General features: G+C 42.6%; 1 protein-coding gene across 3 annotated transcripts in view; it reads left to right on the top strand.

The window, feature by feature from the left end:
- Nucleotides 1-2466: 2466 nt before the first annotated feature.
- Nucleotides 2467-24524, top strand: part of fnbp1b (formin binding protein 1b) — a gene marked incomplete at its 3' end in the record, with an annotated part of 56698 nt that continues 34640 nt past the window's right edge. For all 3 annotated transcript variants that reach the window (XM_083984215.1, XM_083984216.1, XM_083984217.1), the window contains exons 1-6: nt 2467-2578; nt 3367-3482; nt 8079-8135; nt 8811-8958; nt 21318-21380; nt 23782-23886. In XM_083984215.1, the coding sequence (XP_083840341.1) occupies nt 2537-2578; nt 3367-3482; nt 8079-8135; nt 8811-8958; nt 21318-21380; nt 23782-23886 (531 nt within the window). In that variant the 5' untranslated portion in view covers nt 2467-2536. The remainder of the gene's footprint in view (nt 2579-3366; nt 3483-8078; nt 8136-8810; nt 8959-21317; nt 21381-23781; nt 23887-24524) is intronic.

The following is a 24524-nucleotide window of genomic DNA, read 5'->3' on the forward strand; positions in this document are numbered from 1 at the left end:
TGTTATTTGAGCCCAGGGTCACATGATCACTGGAGTCTGCAAAAATGTTACATTTGTGAGTTTTTAAACTGAAACTTAAAAATTTCTGATTGTTTTTTTTATTTATTTTTTTTACCTGTGGTGGCCCTGATGCACCATTATGATTATTACTTATAAGCAGGGCCGTTGCTAGGAGTTCTGGGCCCCCTGAAATCACACTGAAGTGGGCCCCTGCCACTTTATCATGTATTTATTATCATGCATTTTTCTGTTACTCTTTATTCATGACAGTGCCTGATGCAATATACCCAATTATTATTATTTTTATTAGTTTGTGGGGAGCTACTGTTGCTCTATAGCATGGACTAAACCATTTTTATAAGAAAGTAGAGGCTTATTGCTTGGAAAATAACCCGTATTTCATGAATATTACATGTTTTGTGGCTTTTTTTCTGATGCTGATGCAGCATTTGTATGAGTAATGCAGGGTTATAGGCAGAATGATTTAGTAAAAAAAAAAAAGATCAGGATACTGGGGGTTGTTGGGGGGGCCCTACTGTGGGCTGTGGGCCCCTAGGACCCTTCTCCCCTCTGCAACGGCCCTGTTTATAAGTATTTGAATATTGTGTGTGTTATACTTCAGGACTGATTTGCTTTTTCTGTGCAACATCAGAGGAGTCTGCTGTGTTGACTGACACACTTCCTCATGATGTGTGTTGTTTTCTTTGATCTAACCCCCCCCTCCCCACCCTCCCTCCCATCACCCACTCTGATTCATAATTCATCAACATGCTTCCTCGTTGTCTCTCTGTTGATTTAACCTTTTTATTTTTTTCCATTTTAGTTTCTGTCCTGCCTGATATTAAAGATTCATAAACTCACAATGACTCATCATCATGCGGCTGCACATTTTAACCTTTTTAATTTCCTATTAGCTGCATGACAGAGTTTACCAGCCCCCCTCCGTCCTCTGGGCAGCGTGGCCGCCTAGCCCCCCCCAATCCTCCTCCTCCTCCTCCAAATTTAATCCCCTCCCATATAATCCCGCCTCTTCTGTCATTTCAAGCCCCCTCCCTCTGTTTTTTCCGCTCCCTCTCTCTCTCTCTCACTGTCTTTCTCTCCCATCCCACTTATTCCACCTTACGCCTGATGGAGCATTAAAGCCTTTATGCTGTGGGGCAGTCGTGGCCTCAGCCTCAGTGCAGAGCGGTGTGTGTTAGTAATGTGTGTGTGAGCTCTCTGGGATCGGTGCCTCTTCCTCCAGACATTCAGGAATAACTCTCTGCCTTCAAACTGTACAGTTTTGCCTTTGTTGTGGTGTGGGAGTGGGAGTGGGGGGGCAGAGCAGAGCAGAGCAGAGCGGAGCGGGGGGTCAGGTCAGCCGACATTGTTTCGTTCGTTTCTCTCGCTTATTCGTGCTCACACTTGCTGCGTTGGGTCAGGAGACCTGGGACATGCTGCGGTCGACGCCTCCTCCAACCTAAACCACAGCCTTTAGGATTATTATTATAATAATTAATATATTTTTAAAGAAGACCTGAGGAGTTGGATGGACATTTACTACATTTGGACATTTGGATCATCTCACATTCCTGGCTGAGACACTGGATAAGATGGTGCCCCTGCAGAAGAGGGTAATCTTGAGTTATGTGTGCGTAGGAGTGTGTGTATTTGTGTGTATTTGTGTGTGTATGAGTGTGTGTGGTTCATTGTTTTGACCTTTTTTCTTCCTGTGAGCTCCGGTGGTAAATGAAGTGAATGCACTTTGATGACTTTGATGAATCGGCACACGGGCTCTGAGCCTTTTGAGGTCTTTTTAATGTGAAGGGTCCAGGTTTGTTGTTGTTGTTGTTGTTGTTGTTGTTGTTATTATAAGGGACAAAGTTTTGGTTTTAAAAGTCGGTTCATTGTTCCAGCACTGAGACGCAGCTTCATTGTTTTGGTTTCATCTCGTCATTCTTGTCTTGAGTGGCTCGTTGATGAGTAATTTGCTCATTGAAACTGACTAACAATGAAGCCTGGAAAGCCCCCCCTCCTGTCCCCCCCCCCCCCCCCCCCCCGTCCCCTAACTCACCCCCCAACACCATCAAAGCTCTCTATTGTTTTTCCTGAGTGCTTCAGTCGGAAGTCGTTTAATAAAAGGAGGTGTTGAAGGTTATTGAATCACCTTTCAGACTCTGACATCATGTTCACTTCTTCATCTTCTGACATATAAAGGTATAAAGTGTAAAGTGCTGCACCGCCGTGTGATACCTTTCAAAAGTTCTCATCACCACAACCGCTTCCTGTGTGTGTGTGTGTGTGTGTGTGTTCGCTATCTGAAAAATGCTTTTAGTGCAGAGATGCTTAAAGCAGACGAAGAGGAGGCGCCACCGCTGTTGCCGCCGCCAACGTCACTCGCTGCTCGATCTCTGTCAGCGTTCTAGGTGTGTGTTAAAGCGGCCATAGTGCACACAGTTTGCACGGCGAGAAGCGAGAAGTCGAGAAAGTTTTGTCTCAAAGCGTCGGAGCTGCAGGAGCTGAGAGAAGTGTGAAAAGACTGAGGGAGAATCCAGACATGGTGGAGGAGAGGATGGGGAACTGTTGGAGCGACACCAAGGTTGTTGTTGTTGTTGTGTTTCTCTTTAACGATGCCAACTCTGTCTGTCGTCTGTGCACTTGTCGGTATCTGCTGCGTCGTGGCCTCTGTGTGTGTGTGTGTGTGTGTGTGTGTGTGTGTGTGTGTGTGTGGGGTAATCGATGTCCCAGATGAAGAAAGAAAATGTCTTTTCTGAACTGGCATCACCTCAGCCAAGTCGTGGCTAATTTTTTCCCCACAAGTCATCATGAGCAAATGGTGAATAATGAGTTCAGCCTGAACAGCTGTATCTGGTTATCAGTAGTGCCGGCCGGGCAGTCGACTACTCAAGTTCTTATTTTTTTCCTTTTTCTTGTGCATGTGTGTGTATGCTTTTCTTTTTACTACGAAGCACAATGAGGCTGTGTGACATCTGGGAGTAAATAAGAAAAGTAAAACTGTCACCTGGCTGTGTCCCTGTGTGTGTGTGTGGGTCTTAGGTCAGACACCGACACTGTGTGAGGAGTTAAAGCAGCTAAAGAGCAGCAGAGCAGGAGCTCACAGTCTCATCTCTGATCACCGACTGTGAATAAACACATCGACTGACACACATGTGCAGCCGTTCGTCCGATTACCGCGCTCGACCGGAGCCAGGCGACGAGTGATATTTTGCCAACAAGTTAAAACGCAGAGCGGAGAAAAAGCTGCAAGATGTCGTGCACTTGTAGCGTTTCTCATCCTGTTGATTTAATCTGTGAATGCTGCGTTATCAATGACAGATCCAGTGATTTAATCATCATGTCTTCTTCTTCCTCTTCTTCTCTCTGCAGGATCAGTTTGACAACTTGGAGAAGCATACACAGTGGGGGATCGAGTTTGTGGAGAAGTACACCAAATTCGTCAAGGAGCGATCGGAGATTGAAACCAATTATGCAAAACAAATTAGGTGAGTGAGTGCGTCTCCGACCCCGTGGTCCATATTTTCTGGGGTTTTGTCGCCGTTGTCGAGTCGAGTTGAGCGAGCGCAGCAGTAATTAGGGTGGCTGTTTTCAATCCAGATGGCTTAGATAAAGAAACACCCCCCCCCTCCTCCTCTACAGCAGGACTTGACCTACTCAGGTGTCCTTGAAACAAGAGACTGGATCCTTACCAGCTCATTACGTGACCCTGACCCCCTGACCTCTGAAAACTAGGACAGGAATTCCCATAAGAGACGGACGTAACAGCAGCAGCGGCTTGTTCTGATAGGTATCAAAAAGCAAAAGCAAAAAATAAATAAAAAATAAATCACAGTTGGACTCAAGGATGTCACAATTATAGATTTTCTTAAATTATCACACATTAAAATGACAACGAGGAGTTTGTGGAAAGCGAAAGTGTTTTCACACTACATTTCCCATGAGCCTCTGCTGCGCATGGTGAAATTCTTGGACCGGTGCAAAACGGACAAAAGCAAAAACATTTGCCAAGAATGTTTTCATTGATCAAGAACCAAAGTCGGAGGTTGGAAGACGATCAGATACCGTCGTAGTTCCGACCATAAACGATGCCAACTAGCGATCTGGCGGCGTTATTCCCATGACCTGCCGGGCAGCGACCGGGAAACCAGGAAATGCTGGGCGAGTCGACCACTAAATAATAATAACAAAATAACTATAAAGACAAAACGATATATTTATCGAAAATGGACAATTAACAAGTGGGTAACGTAGATTCATCCACATTAATATGAGACTCTTTTATAACCAAACGCAAACTCCTCTGGGTCTCTTTAAATAATTTTACACCACTCTGAAAATCAAATATAGTCAAAATATGATTACATTACTAATTTTATGAACAAAATATTTTAAATCTTTTTTTTGGAAAGTGATGATATTTAGGAACCTTTACGATTAAATATTTGTGGCGTTTTTTGTAATTGTAAAATCAAGTAATCGTGACATCCCTTAGTGGGACTGTACTGTTGCGTCTCTGCAGAGAAGCAGGAGCGTCTTCATGCGAGTGCAGCGTGAGACAAACAAGCAGAAGAGGATGTCTGTCTGCTGCCCTCCATCCTTTTTTTGTTTTGTTTAGTTTTTTTGTCTCTCTGGTTTGTACTGTCGCTGCTGCTGCTCCGTGCACGCTGCTGCTCCGTGCACACTGCTGCTGCTGCTGCTGCTGCTGCTGGATTCAGCTTCAGGGAAGAGGAAGTCAGGTTGTTGGGGGATGGGGGGTGGAGCTTGTGTTTCCATAGAGACTAGTAGGTATCAGCATTATCAACCCCAGGTCTGACCCAGATTTTTTTTTTTTTTTTTTACACTCCGCCAACCACAGAAGTGTCTGCCCCGCCCCCCTCCCTCCCTCCTCCCTCCCTCCTCCCTCCATCTCTCCTCTGTTTTGGTGCAGTCACTGATTTGTTTTTTTTTTCTTTCTCTCTTCTCGTCGGTAGCGTGAGCGCTTTAGCATCTCGACACAGTGGGAATCCACAATCCTCATCTTTAAACAGGCCTGACAATATGGCTAATGCTTTAAGTATTGACCCCCCCCCCTCCTCCACCCCTCATCCCGCCATTCCCACAGCGACCAGCCAATATGGATCAAGCGCTCACATAGCAACAACCCAGTAACAGATCCTGCACACACACACACAGACACACACCACAGCACAGCACAGCCCTCTCCTCTTTTTTTTTGAGAATTAAGTCATCTTGAGATAATAGGACTAGCTGTCTGTGTTTACATGCATGCATTATCCTCAGACCGCGTGCACCCATTCATTCATTCCATATCCCCTTTAATTTTCTTTCTATTTTTATACATCTGCATGAGGAGAAACAGAGTCCGGCTTATTAAACACAAATGGGTCATGAACAGGAAATATTAAAGTGCATTTATTCACTTTAGGCCACAAATAAAGACAAACAACGACAGTGTTTTGAACAAATATCATATAACGCAGAGTCTTTTACAGATTTGCACTTGCGTTTGAGCACAAACAGACATCCCATAATCGAATTAGTCAGCATCTGTCTGCAGCATGTTTGGACAAAAGAACAGAGCGGGCACACGGGGGCTCAGCTCAGTCAGTCAGTCAGTCAGTCAGTCAGTCGGTCTTGCTGCAGCAGGTCGGCTTTTATTGAACCTAAAGGCTCCACAGATGGTGCGGATGTTTTCAGTCACTGTGCTTACTCAGGCCGCCCCGATGTCACACTGGCTCCGTTATCTGCTTGACACACACACACACACATAGACACACACACACACACATAGACACACACACACACACATACGGATGTCCACATTGCTAACTTGTCAGAAGAGGCTGAAATGAGGAAATTAGGACGTGCAGGGAGGACAGATTGAGTCATAAGGTTTTTCCTGTGTTTTTCGACACACTGTGCTTCTTTGTTGCCGTGCTGCTTGGCCTCGCTACCTCTCGACTAATTATCCTCTGTAATCAACTTAGCTCGTGGAATCGGGTTTAATCTAACGGGCACACTCCTCCCGACTCCATCCAACCCACAGAAACTCACGGGCTGTTGGATCTAATAAACTAATGGAGTTGAGGCCTTTTGATCTGAGCTCTTCTTTTCCTCTTCATCCACGCTGTCGCCGGGGAGTTTTATTTTGTTTTGTTTTGTTTTTAAACGTCTCCTCTTTCCTTCTCCTTTTTGTGATAATAGAGCTTTTCTTTTCACACGCTGCCATGATGTAACAGGAAATGCACAGGTGGAACTAACTGCTGTTATTATTAATAATGGACGCTTTGTATAGAGATAAACAGAGTCTGACACGGTGAATAGATCTGACTCATGCACATGCATCGGTCCAGGTTATTTCCTGAACAAACTGCAATGACTCCTTTCTTTTACTGCCTTTAACTTCTATTATGTCAAAGTAGATTCAATATTGTGAGGGTTTTGGGAAGATGTTATGATAATATTGATACATTTTATGTATAAATGTTTTTCAGGATCCAATTAAAACACTCAGAAACATATCATAGATAGTTTTTTCCACTCTTATTGACCAAATCATTCATTGATAAACTATCTATGGCTTTTTCACTACTTTTGCACCACGCCAAACACACACACACACACACACTGCACTAATCCACCATTAATCCCCTTCCAATGCATTGGTGTAAACATGCACAATGCTTCAGTCTAGTCATTGCAGGGCAGTGCATTAATGCCTCCTCCTCCTCCTCCTCCTCCTCCTCCTCCTCCTGCCTCAAATTCCAGTCTGGCATAATCCATAACACAGTGGGAATAAAGTCCAGTGAACAAAAGGGAGTGGGTGAGGGGGGGTTGGGAAAATGTCCATGGTCATATTATCAACCAGTATCATGTACAGTATGGGCATTTTTCCTGCAGTAAGTTTCCAGTTCACCATAGATTCATAGTGTGTCGTCCTTCACACAAACATATACACAAATATACACTTAGCAATGTGTCTTTTAATCCTCTTAATTAAGAGCAACCTGTTACCAAGTGTGTGTTCTCTGTAACGTGACCCCGGCTGATGTTTAACATCTGACCGTGACTGTATGAATGAATGAGTGAGAACTATAATTAGAGATGGGCCGAGAAGGATAGACTGACAGATCTGCCTAGCAACAGTGCAAACACCACCACAAGGGAGGAAGGAGAGGGGAGTAGAGGGGGTGTGTGGGCAGAGAGAGCTGGATGGAGTGGAGACACATAAACCATGTATTTTTTATTTAATTTTTTAGCACGTACATTATTTATTTCAGCAGGAATTAGGGGCCGTGTGTTTAAAACATGAATACGCTGAGACGTTGAAGTGCTTTAATCTCCCCACGTCTGCTCTTATCAGCTCTTTAACAGTAAATAACTGCAGGGATAATTACATTTATAACAATATATTATGACATTATACAACATTTATTTCCTATAAGTACAATAAAACTGGAATATTATAGTATGGTCACAGCAGGCCTCGTCTTGTTTTTTAACTTGACAACAATGATGTTTAATTAGACAAGGGATCCTGAACACACACACAGACACACACACACACACACACACACACACACACACACACACACACACACACATAGATCCATCAGAGCGAGGTGCATGTTATTATATTTTGTTGACAGGGCGCCACTTGTCCGTCACGCTCCTCACGAACCGAACGTGACTCGATGTCCCCGTCGCACAACACAACAGTTGGCAGGTTGAGAGGAGCGAATAAAGGACGTTGAAAGATGACTGGGATCAGAATAAAGACAATAAAGGGTTGTTATTTGCCCTCTCCAACGCTCTTCTCTCGTCGTGCCACTGAAACACACGGCCGCGGTCCAAACAAGGGCAGCGGCTGCGTAAGAAAAGCAGCACTCGTTCCTGGTGACTGACTCTGCATGCACACTCCTCCTGGGGGGGGATGATTAATACAATACAGTAGAGTAGAGTAGTAGAAAGCACTCTGCTGGATTGAATGGCGTCTGTCCTAGATGATGCTCTTCCCCCTCCTCTTATTAAAGCCACAGTATGAAATGTCTGACCGTGCTCAACTCTTTTTGTCCCCGCAGGAATTTATCAAAGAAGTATCAGCCCAAGAAGAACTCACGAGAAGAGGAGGAGAGCAAGTGAGTCAGAGCAGAGGATCCTTCCTGCTTCCTAAAAATAAACTACAAATATGGAAATAGGCTTAGCGGGCTTCCTTCCTTCCTTGTGAAGAGTTAATGAATGCAAATGCAAATGCAAATGCAATTTTGGTTTAATCATTTAATTAAGTAATTTCCACTTCCTCAGATGTCAGTATGTAGTAGTTTCCCCAATTTGCAATGATATTAAACTCAACATCTATGACTGTTGATCTTATTAAGAAGAAATTTGAATACGTTAATTGATTTTTCACAGATTTTTTGTTATTTTATACCGAAGTATTCAGCAGGTTTAAGTGATACAGTATACCTCTGTGATGGATCAATACTGCCCTGCTTAATTACTTCACATTTAGTAGCCTTTTAAAACAAGATGTTTTACTCTGGGTACAAGAAAAGGAACATAATGCAGATTTCTAATACAGTTAATTAAAGTGTGTAGACCCAAAGAATCTAGAGTAAATCTCGCTTTTGGGTCCCCAGGGTCTTGTTGGTGATTAAGACAACACTCACCTGCCTGAAATGTGTTTTTACACACTGTAGTTTTTAAAGAAAAGATTAAACAGATGAGAATAAACTTGTGAGAAAGTAAATGATTAATGATGTTAAACTTCTGACACCTCCTCCTCCTCCTCCTCCTCTTCTCTGTCTCCACAGATACACCTTCTGTCGAGCCTTCCTGACGACACTCAACGAGTTGAACGACTACGCCGGCCAACACGAGGTCATCGCGGAGAACTTAACGTCTCAGATCATCACCGAGCTCTCGCGCTACCTGCAGGAGATCAAGACCGAGAGGAAATCGGTGAGGCGTCTTTCTTATTCACCAACGTTTTCGCTGCTCTGTGTGTGTTTTTTTTCCTTTCTTAAAGGGATAGTTCAACATTTTGGCAAATTGGCCCATTGCCATAATCCCTATAGTTTTAGTAGCAGGTTTGTTACCTTTAATTGTCGGTGCAAGCTATTTTTAGAACGGAGTAGCAGAGCGGCGAGCTGCTCAGAGCTACGCTACGGAGGCTCATAGGATTTCTTCTTTCCCTCATCAAACTCATCAAATACACAATCCAACAACTCCAAAACGCTCTTGCGGACAAGTTGTGACCTGCACATTCACCACGCTATGAGATAATAACGGAATGTTACCAGACTAGTTGTTTTAGAGGTAAATACAGAGACTGCTTGCTGAAAAACTGTTTCCAACGGGAACGTGCATCAGCGGTTTTGCATGAAAAACAACTCTGTCTGGTAACGTTCTGTTATTATCTCATAGCGTGGTGAATGTGCAGGTCACAACTTGTCCGCGAGAGCGTTTTGGAGTTGTTGGATTGTGTATTTGATGAGTTTGATGAGGAAAACCAAGAAATCCCACTAGCCTCCATATAGCGTAGCTCTGAGCAGCTCGCGGCTCTGCTCCGCTGTTCTAAAAACAGCTTGCACCGACAAATAAAGGTAACAAACCTACTGCTAAAACTACAGGGATTATGGCAATGGGCCAATTTGCCAAAATGTTGAACTATCCCTTTAAGCTGTGGTGTGTTGGAGCTCTCTCTATACAAACTGTTTAAACAACAGCACATGGGTTCTGTAAAGGAAAAACAGACACGCTGCCCCGCGAGAACTTGAGTAACCCATTTCCTCCACATTGCTCTCTTCTCCTCCACGATCTGAGGTCATAGCTGAGTAAATATAGATGCACCCAGAGGCCGAGCCAGAGCACGACCGACTGCCTCCTTTTTATGGAACAAAGTCGCCGTCGCTGCCGTCGTCTCTCTCATCTATTATTACAGCCTTATTTCTCTTTTTATGCACTAAATAATCGCCTCACACTGTTCTTAAACGCTGAAGTCACCGACTTTTAGCCCTGCACCAGAATAAAGTGAATTTGGGAAGAAGAAGCAGCAGCAGTGGTGGACCTGCAGAGCATGATTAATAGATAGCAGTGTGGTGCCCAATGAAATCCTATAGAGTCTGTGAAAGAGCCGAGAGAAAAGCTTCCCAGCTGGAAAAAAAGGACTTTGTGAAAAATCTGTCACGGAAGTCCAGCTGAGGGAACTGGAGTGGAAAACCCTGAAAAAAGAAATACAAAAAAAAACCCAGAGGGCACAGAGTCAGAGGCACTGTGACTTCTACTTCTATTTTTATATATTTTTTTTGACAGTACTTATTCAAATGCACAGCTGGTGACATCATGTTGTGAATACAGGAAGCCCTGGGTCTCATTATCAGCGATCACTTTTGATTTTAGTTCAGTTTTAGTTGCTGTAAACACGAGAGAGAGGGAGAAAAAGGGGGATTTCCAACACGTCCAAAGGGGATTCAGGCCTGTTTCTGCTCTCTTTGGCTCAGCTTTACACTGGCTTGGTTTGGCAGCTGTGTGTGTGTGTGTGTATATGTGTGTGTGAGAGTCCAGATTTGGCTCTCGTCATAGAGGGTCACAGGACAGACCCCCGCTGCCCCCCGAGGCTGCAGGATGTCACTCTGACACCTCCCTTCCTCCTCACTCCTCTGCACTTCTATACCGCCGGTTTCTCAGCATCTTTTCTTCTTCTGGCAGCTGATGTGGTGAATAACTCGTCATGTGTCTCGACCAGAGGAGCCCACAACAGTGTCTCTTCAGTTTGACAGCGTATAAGTGTGTGTGTGTTGAAAGGGGGGGTCCCAAAACTTGCAGTATATTTTGTGAACAGACGATTCTTTCATCTGCACGAATACACTACTCACAAAACGTTAGGGATGTTTGGCTTTTGGATTAGATTTCAGAAAGCACCTAAAATGCACTATGACCTTTACAGCTGAACTTAATTTAACCTTCTCTAAACTTTTGAATGCACATGTCCAATTGTTCAATGTTTCAGTCCTTTGAATAACATGCTGTTCTCTAAAACAAAACACAAATCACAAGCACCGTCTGATTTAGTGGTTCAATTGTCACTTTAAACAATGTTTAAATGTTTAATTTGTATTCAGTCCTCTTCATCACAATGTTCACATGTTGACATCATGAGACCAAGACAACACTTTGGTCAAATCGATCAAGTTATTGAGACATTGAGATGTTTCTTGTGCTATAGCCACCACTGTTGTTAGCTTTTGTTTTAGATAAAGAAACTACCATTGCATCCTTCTACTTAAAAGGCTTTCATGATAGAATATCACTATAGCATGAACTTTTTATGGGGATATTCTGGTCAAATATCCCTAACTTTTTGTGTGAGTAGTGTGTAGTTTGTCAGTCGCATTCAGACCAGTGTGTCAGAGTGAGGCTTTTATTTTTTGTAGCTCTTTTGAAAACGACTCTAATCAAAACAGAAGCAGATCCGCTGGAGAAAGTGTCGGTGATATCCTGAGAGGAGTCAGGCCTCACCAGCTTCCCGTCAAGTCTTTTCCTCTGGTTTCACTCGCATGAATTTTTAAGCACCACTTAGTGTTTTCTCTCCCGTCGTTTCCTTTTTTTTTTTTTTTTCACTTTTTCAAATTCATGTCCATGTTGTGGGACGCAGCAGCTCTGCAGGCTGGTGAACCCAGACGGTCGGATTAGATACGAGGGAGCGGTCAGGAGGGGCTGTACAGAGCTTATTGGACAGGTAAAAAGAAAAAAAAAAAGAAAAGCTAGGAGGGAGAACAAAATAATAAAACCTCATTAGTTTCCCCTGTGTGTGTGTGTGTGTGTGTGTGTGTGTGTGTGTGTGTGTGTGTGTGTGTGTGTGTGTGTGTGTGAGGAGGCTTGTAACTCTCCCTGTGCTGCTGTTTCCCTGAGTGAACCTCTCACTAAGCTCAGCTTGGGGTGGCACAGGGGGTGAGGCCAAGAATGTTGTCTTAAAGGATTTCATTTCAGAGCAGACATATTTGCTTTTACAGATTTTTTTAGGAGGGAGGCTTGTTGTTGATTTAATGTGTGTTACACAAACACTTGTTATTCATCATTCAGATTTAGATACAGTGTCCTCCTCCTGCATGGCCTCATGGAGATCAAGGGCAAACCACCACCTCTTCTTCTTCCAAACGCTGTCAGCCAAATGTTTTACAGAGTAACAGTAAACTTTAGGAAATTAAAATGCATCAATCATCAACATCATTTTTTATTCTTTATCCATTAGACCTCCCAGTGTTGCAGCCAAACCAGCGCCACGACCTGTTTTTTAACATTTAAAATGCTGCTGAAGCTGCAGTCAGTCAGAAACCAGCAGTAGGACACATGTGCACATTCACATTCACATGTAACTTGTAAGAAGAAGAGCTGCAGTGAAGATATTCAAAGTGGCATGAGCAGAAAATGTTGTGGAGGCCGTCGGGCGTGCAGTGATTTGATGATGATAATGAGGAAGTGATGCTTAAATTGGTCGTAGCCTCTGGGATGGCACGTGGGGATGACTTAACTCTCAAGTATTGTGCAAACAAAGTTCACTGAAGCGTTGGTAGAGAAAGTTGTGTCCTTCTGAATTCATGGTAACTTCATTTTCAGTGTCATGCAAAAGTTTGGGCACAAATTTCTGTTAATGTGAACAGAATGGGCTTGCAGCAAAGGTTTGGTTTGCATAGTTAATACCTAGTAGCCCCCCCCTTTGGAAACTATCACAGTGTGTAAACAGTAAATATCTTGTCTGATACCTTGGTCAAAGTTATCTGAGAGCTTAAGTCTCCTGGGTTTCCCATTCTTCTGCAGGCTGCTGCTTTGTTTCCCTTTTTCACTCTAAAACTGTAGAAAACAAAAATAATACATTGATATTGATTAAAATGTTGCAAAAGAGAGTTTCATGTTTAACTTTATGTCTTTTGGAGATCGCTTCGTCTAACCGTTCACATGAACATCAGTTTTGACCAGGGGTGCCCAAACTTGGCATGACACTGTATATATAGCAAATTTCTTAAAGGGATAGTTCAACATTTTTGGCAAATTGGCCCAATGCCATAATCCCTATAGTCATAGCAGTAGGTTTGTTACCTTTAATTGTCAGTGCAAGCTATTTTTAGAACAGCGGAGCAGAGTCGTGTGCTGCTCAGAGCTACACTACGGAGGCTAATGGGATTTCTTGGTTTTAAACTCATCAAATACACAATCCAAACAACTCCAAAACGCTCTGGTGGACAAGTTGTGACCTGCACATTCTCCACGCTATGAGATAATAACAGAACGTTACCAGACAGAGTTGTTTTAGAGGGAAATGCAGAGACTGTTTGCTGAAAAACTGCCCCTGAAGGCAACGCGCATCAGCGGTTTTGCATAAATTTACTTAGAAAACATTCTGTTATTATCTCATAGCGATTGGATTGTGTATTTGATGAGTTTGAAACCAAGAAATCCCATGAGCCTCCGTAGTGTAGCTCTGAGCAGCTCGCGGCTCTGCTCCGCCTTTCTAAAAATAGCTTGCACCGACAATTAAAGGTAACAAACGTACTGCTATGACTATAGGGATTAAGACAATGGGCCAATTTGCCAAAATATTGAACTATCCCTGTAAACATCTCAAATCATGAGTAGGACCATGTTCTCGTTGTCCACATGCAGACCAGTGCCCCTCCTCTCTGACCGTGCGCTGCTGGTTTTATGCTGAACAGGTATAGCGGCGAGGAGCAGGCAGGGTTAATACGGGATGAGGAGCATAAGCCTCACCGGACTGTGATTGTGCTGAGGAATCATAATAAGCTGTTCAGTCAGCAGCAGCAGCAGCACACCCGGCCTGATAAAGACCCTTAAACGCTCCCACGACACTCCAACACTTCCTCGTAACATTTATAAATGTCTCAGTAATGTAATGGTTGGTTGTTCTGCGTTTGCTCTTTTGTATCCGCTCGCCGCCTCCGCCTCCGTCCCCGTCCCCTGTCACAGCACATAATTATATCTTTTGGCGTCCGGGTGCAGTTGTATCAGTTTTATCCTGCTGCGATGTGCGTGACAAGTTCAACCAGCTCGGAGAAAAAAAAGAAAAAAAAGGAAAAAGACAAATCATCTCATTCAGCCAAGGCCGCAGGAAAGTAAAGTACACATCGCATTTACCGAAAACATAGTCAGCTGAAAGCCGTAATGTGCTATAAAACATCTCTAGGTGGTTTTTGGCAGAAGATCCTCCTCACCTCATTTATCTGTGAGAGGCAGAGAAGGAGAGAGAGAGAGAGAAGTGGCCTCACATCACCTCCTCCTCCTCCTCCTCCTCCTCCTCTTCCTCCTCCTGCTGCTGCTGCTGAGTGGAAAGACAAATAGGAAGCTGAGAGGCCGAATTGATCGGTGGATGTTCCCGTAGTCGCTGGATACATTTGGTTCGGTCTGAAGGAACCTCTGCAGGATCATCGGCCTGTAAACATCAGACCGACGTCTCAGTCGCCGTGTTTACAATATGGACACAAATTATCGGAATGAAATAGCAATAAATGCTGATCCGAATAAAACTGCGTCATGCAAACACATCGATTGGTAACTCCCCTTTAATGTACAGGCTGCAGGCATAATGTCTAGAAATAGCCTAAAAAATAATGGTAATGTTGAGAAATATAGCTAAGAAGGACTGCAAGGACTTGGTGGAGAAAAATTCTGGTCTCAAAGCATGAGAAGCATGTGTTATCGTTTGCCTTTATGAAAAACATGACATTACTATGAAATTGACCGTTATTTCTAGGCTATTTCTTGACATTACTACGCAATTAATTGTTATTTTTTGACATTATCACGTAATTAGCGGCCTGTAAATTAAAGGGTTACGGAAAATTTGAATCTGAACAGGCTTGTTTGGAAAGAAATTTCTTCATTCGATCAAGATGGGGTGGTTTATGTCGGTCGATTTCCGGACCAAGATCCATGCAAACGGTTAATCTGATCAAAGTAGTCCTACTGCACAAAATGAGCCGTTGCTGTTGTGCGAGGGTCCTGCTGTAGCCGACCCCCCAAAAAAACGACAGTAACGTTGCAGCACATGATATAGGCACCGATGAGAGAGAAGGCGAGCCAAGGAAAAGCTTTTTCTACTGTTTACGGCAAAACTTCACTGTACACGTCACAGTGAATTGACTCTGATTGACTGCTTGATGCACGTACATGCACGTTTTAACTGGATCACTTTAATTCACGCCCTTGTAAACAGTTGCAAGGTGGAATTTCCGATCTAAATGATAATAAATAAAAACTGCAGATGTGAACGTGGCCGGTGTGAGTTTCATCAGCTCTAATCAGTCTTCCTCCTGTGTGTGTGTGTGTGACTTGTGGCTGTGACTGTGGATTATATGTGTGTTGACAGCAGCTGTGCAGGACTTTCAGGTGCACATTCCTATGAACCAAATCACGTCAGTGAGTGACAGCTCGGTCATGTGCACCTGTTCGCACAAGTGAACTTTTAAAGTTTAAAGATATTTCCCATGCCGGAGTTTTTGTTCCTCAGTCGGTGGGAGAAGATGTTTGTGTTCTTTGTTTTGCTGAAAGCCTGTTGTGTGTTTCTGTGTTTTTTGCGGAGCGGTACTGTGTTCCCACCTCGGCTGGGTCTGATAGGAGCAGAGCTACAACACTGGAGAGGCAGATAAGGCAGAAACAGATACTGTTGTAACAGCAGCAGCAGCTGGAGATACCGTGACACAATAACAAGGAGGAGGAGAGCCTGAAGGAGCATGAGGAACATGAGTCTTTGTTGTTTTCTGTTGTAGAAATAGAGCAAATAGTTTTCAGTAACAGGCTGTGAACATGATTATCTCTGTTAAAGTTGGACATTTTAACATCGGAGTCTTTGGAGAGTGACTCACTTCTGGATCCAGACTCAAGTGGGCGTTAGAGGAACTGCAGCCTCGGTGGTCGCTGCATGTGCAGGACCACAGGAAGCTTATTAAAGAATTTACTTTGTCTTTGAGGACGTAGAGTCACAGCACATTCACAGACTGGGCTGCTGCTTCCCTTTATTAAAGAGGAACTATGCAGGATTTTAGCTTAACTATTTCTACATGTTTTACTTTATTTAAACAGCTTTGGAGTAATTGTGATGGTTAAATCAATGACTTCCACCTAGCGTCTCTTGGCTGAAAACACACCCTTGTTGACACAAACGCGCCCCATAACCCGTAATCTCTTGTTTATCATCGTACATGATATATAACGTTATCCACCGCTCCATGGATTGATTTCTCACCGGCTTTGTTGAAAACAAATGCACATATAGATGAGAGGAGGGTTTGAAAAACAGAGGAAAAGCGACCAGACTTGCATAGTTCCCCTTTAAAGTTGGACATTTTAACATGGGAGTTAATGGAGATCTGCATCTAGACTCTAGTAGTAGTCATAGCACATTCACAGACTGGGCTGCTGCTTCCATTTATTAAAGGGATAGTTCAACATTTTGGCAAATTGGCCCATTGCCATGCCATAATTGCTATAGTCATAGCAGTAGGTTCGTTACCTTTATTCGTTGGTGCAAGCTATTTTTAGAACGGCTGATTTCTTGGTTTCCCTCATCAAACTCATCAAATACACAATCAAACAACTCCAAAACGCTCTGGTGGACAAGTTGTGACCTGCACATTCACCACGCTATGATATAATAACAGAATGTTACCAGACAGAGTTGTTTTAGAGGTAAATTCATGCAAAACCGCTGATGCACGTTCCTGTTGGGGGCAGTTTTTCAGCAAGCAGTCTCTGCATTTGACTCTCACTGACAATTAAAGGTAATGAACCTACTCCTAAAACAGGGATTATGGCAATGGGCCAATTTGCCAAAATGAAATGAACTATCCCTTTAAGTAAATGTTAAATCTGCTGTGTCTCGTCTAATATATTTAGATGGATAATGATGATTTCACAGCCACCGCTTTTAAAAGACAGAATTTGTTGTTGGCATGTTAAATCCTCTCTCTCTCCTCTCTCTGGCTCGCTGTCTGTCACACACGGTGGTAACTGAGAGTGGCGGCTTCAGGTCAGCGACCTGTTGGAGCCGCCCAGATGTCCCTGACAGCACCGCCGGCAGCAGCAGCAGCAGCCGTCACATGCAGAGAGGGACGAGTGTGGAAGAAAGAGAAGAGTGAGGGGTGCCGCCTGCTGCTCCACTTTTTCTTGTGCATTTCTGCAAAAAAAAAAAAAACCCAGTGAATTTAAACACAGCTGGACCGAACGCTGCAGAACATTACATACAGTAAAAAGGCAGCTTTAGCCAGCATAGCTAATCCTGCTGTAGTCCCCGGCCAGATGACAATGGGCACCCTAAAAAACAACAACAGGGTATCCGCGGGGTCTTGAAAAGTATTAAAAGGTGATAAATCAATTTGGGGAAAATTAAGACCCTTAAAAAGTATTAAAAAGTCTTTTCACGACTTTATAAAGTCTTAAATTTGTAAGGTATTTTTTCTGAATTAGCTGTCCAAGAGTTTGAGTCCTAAAAAAATACAAAGATGAACCAGTACATAAAAAAGAAAAGAAGATTGTTGTTTCTGTTTTTTGAAAGTGGAGCAATGTTTTTTTTTTTTTTTTTTGATAAACTTTGCCTTTTATTTATTATCCTAACCTATTTTGAATACTGTTTCACAGTGGTCTATAGTCTTTATCAAAAATTAAAACTGTTAAGTTAAAAGTGTCACTGATGTAAATGGTTACAGCTTGAAGTGGCGGTGAAATGTTAAAAAATATTGAGAAGGTCTTGAAAAAGTCTTAAAAAGGTATTGAAATTAACTTCAAGATTCCTGTATATACCCTGAACAACAACAACAATATATTACAACACAATGATTAAAAAGAATCACTAGGGATAGGATAGAATAGGTAGGCATCAGTACAATCATGCAAAGGCAGCACATGGAAACATACAAGAGCAGCACATGCAATATACCAGTAATCACACACAACACAATAGGCTACATCAGCACATACTGTACTACACATTCGGGGATGCAGACAGACAGGGGTGCATGCAGAGTAGACATCACGTAGACAGATAGAACACAGACAGGCAGCATGATCATGGCGCAAATAGCACAATATCTTAGACGTCCGATTGGCCGAGTGAAGTGAATGAAACGAGGCGCATGTGTCTGTTGTTTTGCTTTCCCTCCTCCTCCATCCTCCATCCAGCAGGATTGTTTGGGGAAGAGTGTCAGTGCAGTTTGTTCGTCTTCATAGCGACGGGAAGGTTTTTGTTGATGCAGGCGGTTTGATATGTTGGATTTTTTTTTCAGAAATGTTGTTATGGAGACAAATATTTGGCTGAAAGTATGCCTATGCCTCACACTAACAATGACGTCACCACCGCCCGGGCTGTGTGTGCTGCTGCGAAGCCTCCGTGGCATCTTCGCTGCATCTTATCAACGCTGACTGAGACATTTTTAGAGTTCAGATCATCATCGCTCCACATCACATCGAGCAGGAATCTGAAGGTCAAGGTCTCAGAGACAGTTTTTTAAAACAATGAAACACATGATACACTCGAGGACTTCACTGTCCTGGCTCCACACACACACACACATAGCTACACACAATGTCCCATTTTCTGTTTGAGCCTCAAATACTTCCTCTGAAACTGCGGAGCGCTTCCTCATTTCGCGCAGCTTCCCGTGAAACTTGGGGAAATGAGAAGTGCGAGAAGCTTGAGGTGAACCAGAGCGCCACTCTCACTAACTGCTCTCATGTCCACTCGTATTCAGGTGGGATTAACCTTTTACGCCTCTTTTGCATCGAGTCTTAATTTCACATCTCTTGTTTGTGTTCGTGTGTAAATGTGTGTAATTGTGTGTGTGTGTGTGTGTGTGTGTGTGTGTGTGTGAGAGTTAACACAAAGAGCACTGAGGACTTCCTTGTGCTGTCCAAGTGCTGAAATTCCAGAGAAGTAACAAGCTGCAGCTTTCTGTTCTTTATAAGCGGCTGAATGGCGACGGCATCGATATTCAGCTCAGTCGCCGGCTTCCGCAGGCGCCGTAACCAGGGGCAACCTCCCATTGATGGTCGAGCGAAGCCCCATGTGGCGTTTTTTTCTTTATTTTTTTAATTTTATCTCCATTCTTTTTTTGTTTTGTTTTGTTTTGTTTAAATAGCAGATTAACGTGACAGCAGGAGCAACCGGAGGAATCACAAATTTCGTATTATTCTTTTTTTTAAAGATTCGATTTAATCGCAAACTAATTGAGAAACAGATCTGGATTTCCACTTTGCCCGGGGATTTTTTGGCTCAGACACACACACACACACACATGCGCACACATACACGCACACACACACACACACACACATAGACACACACACAGAGCTCTGCCTCCAGGCCAAGTCCTGTGCTCTCCTGGTGGAGCGCGACCGACCGTCCAAGTGAGGCCCGTTTATAAAAACACACAGTCTGTGAGTTTAGATCAGCGCTGCCACCTCGCCTCGGCCACTCTGCCACATTTGGGTTTTCCCAGAATCCACTGCTCCCCTGCCTCCTTTTTTTTTGATTTTTGACTTTTTTTAGGAACAAAGTTACAGTTACCAACTGACAAGACAAAATCTAAGTCGATACCCCGCAAGGTGGCAAAGTAAAAATGAAATGAACATTATGCACATTGCAGCACAATGACAGGATAAACAGGGTTCCTATGCAAGTATGGAGAAGTATGGAATTTGATTTTATACATTTCCAGGTCTGGAAAAGTATGGAAAATGGAAATTATTGTGTGGAAATATATTAAACTTAATATTTATCTGGGTTTGGTCTTATCTGAAGTTATTTGGGTTAATTATTTTGTATGCGCTATTGTACCTATAGCTACAATCTCCTGGAAATGATTTGGTTACATAATAGCATACACATTCAGAATAATGAAAACAAATGATTAATTGCATGATTTTTTTTAAATATAATGCACAACTATTATATATATACAATAAACTATACAATATATCACAAATTATTTGAATATTTTTACCAAGAAGTCTGGAAATTAGGGTCTGGAAAAAGTATGGAATTTGGAAATTTCAAATGTGTAGGAACCCTGATAGAAAGTGGGGGAAAAAATCAATCAATCAATAAATAAAATACATTATGCAATAATGGTAGATATAGAGATCAAGTCAAGTCAAGCTCCAAAACAGGGAAATTAGTCAACCTTTCCATATAAATTAAAAATGGCTGCCTTATTTAATTGAAAGTCTTACTTCTTTTCTGCATCCAATAAGTTATTTTCTCGAGGGGCACACAGCTATTTATTTCACAAAGGCACATTTTAATTGGAAGGGGGGTGCGGTGTAAGTTTCTAAGCAGAATTTGTCTCAAGATTGAAAGTAGGAAAGTTCCCTAGTAAACAGCCTCCTTTTATACTTTAATGTTCATTAAAAGTTCAAGTGTCTCTCACATATTTACATTGAAGTGGCATCGATTTTTGTTTATTAGATGACACAAGTTTCCTCTTTGGTTTTATTTATGAAGTGTTGAACAGATTGAAGGTTTGACCTGAAAGTCAGGGGATCACCAACCAACTGTTGGTTTGACAGCGTTACACCCAAAAGCACCAACGTTAACCACACACACACTGTGGCCGTTTAGATAAATTTAGGAAATCCCCCACATCTCCACACATCGACACACGCTGTGAGAGGAGCTAATACAAACCGATTCACTGCCTTTTTGGACTGAATGCATGTGTGTGTGTGTGTTGTATTTACTGTTATTACTCCATAATCTATATGCATACATGAGGATAAACCTTGTTTAAATCAAATAAAACAGCGTCTGATCCCTGGGTTGTCATTAGTTACTAAAGCTACAGCATAATGGATCTTTTTTTTTATTTTTTGTGGAATTTCTACTTGATTATTTCTCTGTTCGTCGATGATTTATTGTGAGTTTGAGTTTTCATAAACCCACAGTGTTTATGCACCTGTGTTGAACTGCTGATGATTTGGTGTCTGTTTAATCAAATGGACGTCCAGCCATCTGCGCGAGCTCATACAAATCTCTGGGAGTTAAGCTTGTGGGTTATGTGGTCATAATTTTTCTATCTATCTATTTGAATTTGCCCTACTTTCCCCAGTTCGCATTAATTCTTTCCTGTCACTGTGAGTAATATGCAGTGAGTGTTTAATGGTATGGTTGAGACTCTGCTGATTCCCACTGCTTGTAATTTATTACCCGGACTGTGTCAAGGTCGGGTTCACCTGCTGCTTTTTAAATCCCCTCCTTTAAGCCAACAAGCGAACAAGATCATAATTTGTGTTTTTTTTATTTCTCTTTCGTACAGCACTTCCATGATGGACGTAAGGCGCAGCAGCACATCGAGAGCTCGTGGAAACAGCTGGAATCGGTGAGTGTGATGATGCACAATGTATATAACACATTTGAAAGACAAAATATGATTATATTGATTGCAGTTGCTGAATAGAGCAACATGATTAGCATTAAAGCGTAACATTAACTGCGCTGGTCAACCCGTGGCCCTTTGAACCAAATCATCCCTCACCTCATAATTGTAATTTATCCCAAAATACAGTGATGAACCTGCCTGGATTCATGTGTTATTCAATGCTTTTCACTTTAAAAGCCACAATTAGGAATAGAACAACAAGTCCCAGTCATGTTCGTCACTTTTTACCCCTCCAGGGCCAATGATCACATCGGCGCCATCAGATCACATGATGTTTTCAAAGTGCTGTAATGGAAAAAGTGCCCTGAAGCGCTCAAAAGTGCAGATTTACAGTAAAACTCTCTGTCAGTTTTTGGTTTGACATTGATACATCTTGTAAAAACAGAGATATGATTATGATTTTAATTTGATAGTACAAAAAGCAAAAGATCGATGGGATGGGCAGACGTTGCATTTCTTTCGGCATATCTGTCGTTATACAAAGACGGGGGAAAAAGTGGTGGAATCAGCTGACAGACACTACTCTGTGATTTTTGTGTCATTTTGGGCCCGATATGTTAATAAAGTCGATTAACGTGAAAGAATAACTGTCACATCATACAGGTGAAGTTGTGCTGGAAAAAAGATACCAAACATGGGTAGGGTAGTCATTTTTTTAATGTGGTACAGTGGAAACCGGGGTTATAGTAAGCGGTTGATTTCACTTAATTTTTTTATGCAGAACATCATCTAAATGCCATTTGTTTAGTTTTTCAATGAGAAAAATGTAATGAAACGGCGAGGTCGTCATATCACGGCGGCTACGGCCACATCGTCTCACTCTCTTTTTTTCTTTTTTTCCGTCTGCACCTCGCTTACGAAGTTCAGCACTCATTTAACTGTGTGTAAGCTATTAACTATTGTACAGTAGTGCTGCAGATTTCTAATTCCCCACCTTGTTTGATTGAGAGTGTTGCTGTATGATTTCTCATGAATGAACACTGTCGGGCTGGGCGATAAAACATAATGATATTTATCCCAAAATAACTTTTCCTCGATAGAAATGCACGTCAACATGTGCTGTACACGTGTTTTCATTCATAAAATGACCAAAAATGAACACTATAAGCAGATTTCTTGATTCCTACAAACAAATTATTTAAACAGCATTTGTATAGAAATGGTTCTGTCCCAAGCCTTTTGATCCATATACGGTTCATTACTATATCCGTGATCACTATAAGCGGTTTCCACTGTATATAAAGGCAAAAAGTATTAAAAAAAACGGCCAAATTAAAGGGTTAATGCCCCACTTTTGTTGCGGGTTTTTTTTTTTTTGGTCACTTGGCTGTAGGGCCATTGTAGTAAAAAAAAAACAAAAAAAAACAGCAGATAAGAGCAGATCCAGGAGCATCCGTCCGTCTGTCGTATTTGTTTTAGTGGAGGAGCGAAGGCAGAGATTGCACAGAGCACCACCTCTTATCTCCGCCTGGCCCCTTTGACGAGGGTGGGGGGGGGACAGAGAGAGACAGAGAGAGATGCATAACTGCCTTGTCCTCCTCAAAACTTCTCTGTGTTGTTCAATGATCCCATTGTGAGAGCGCGAGGCGAGATGGGCAGAGTTCAGAGTGCACGCTGCCGGTCCAACAAACACTGATTGTTCAGTTGGAGGGTCGAGAGAGGAGCTGGATGAATGTGCTTGTTTTTCCCAACACAAACAGCCTCTATGAAACATTTGTTTAATCTGCAGTCAGCCACATAAACTAACTAACCCCCGTTGCGTCCTAAACGTATACATGACGCATATGTAGACATTATGACGTCCTTATTAAAAGGTCATTCTACAACCACGGAAATCTCTACATGTATGGCACTCATTTCATTCCTTTTTTTTAATACCAACATAAACACAACTCATTCTACCCATTTTACTGTACCTGAACCACATAGGAAGATTATAAAAAACACTGCTGGGATTAAACATTGAAATTATTCCACAAAAAAATAATTTATAAACTCTTCCTGTGTTCAAATATTCAAGTTGTGTTACTTAAAAAATGAATATGAACATGTTTTCCTTCATTATTCATATTCAAGGTCTGAGAAGACTTCATATTTTTTGTTATTTCGACTAGCTAGTTGTCATTTTCTGCCAATAAATGACAATGTTTCTATTTAAATTTTGGGAGAAATGTTGCCAGTAGTTTATAGAATAAAAGAAAAAATGTTCATTCTACTCAAATAGATATCTATAAATAGTAAAACCAGAGAAACTCATCATTTTGAAGTGGTCTCCAGAGCTGTTTATCCTGCTGCGGTGTGTTAATTAGTGTGTTTTTTTTCCTTCTCCTTCTTCTCTCAGTGTAAAAGGAGGTTCGAGCGCGACTGCAAAGAGGCCGACAGAGCGCAGCAGTACTTTGAGAGGATGGACGCTGACATTAACGTGACTAAGGCCGACGTGGAGAAGGTACGTGTCACCTCGAAGAAGCCCTGATCGTTCGTTACCTCCCATTTGCTTCCAACACGGCTTTGTCTCCACATGCTGATTGCCTTGGCTTTCCTCACTCTCCCACCTTAGCATCCCCCTCCTCCCCTCCTCTTGTTTCATTTCTTTTTTTTTTTGTACATCTCCATGCCCCCCTCTCCCCCTCCTCCCTCGCTCCGGCCCTGACTCCTCATTCCACTGAGCTCCAGAGACAGTAAAACATTGACCGGCCATGTGTTGGATGCCAGGGTTAGGGCCTGTGTGTGTAAAAAGCTGGCATTGTTTCAGCGGCACAGTGATCGCAGCACCGAGTCCTCATTATCACCAAACACTCTGCTGCTGCTGCTGCTGCTGTGCTGTGCTGTACGGGCCTTAGCAACAAAAGACGACTGTGTATGTGTGTATGTGTGTGTGTGTGTGTGTTCATGGTTCGGCTTGTGTGTTCATGTGAATATGAATTATACATATTAGCCTGCTTTGCCCTTTTTTTTAATTTACCGTGTCTTTTTGTGATCATACGCCACCCCTCCTCTTCGATAAATCATCACACACGCAGCCGTCGTCCAATTCTTAGGAACTGTAAACCCCCCCTCCCTCTCTGGGCACTGCAGCTGATGTCA

The sequence above is a fragment of the Trachurus trachurus genome (assembly GCF_905171665.1).
Source record: "Trachurus trachurus genome assembly, chromosome: 12".
Lineage (NCBI taxonomy): Eukaryota > Metazoa > Chordata > Actinopteri > Carangiformes > Carangidae > Trachurus > Trachurus trachurus.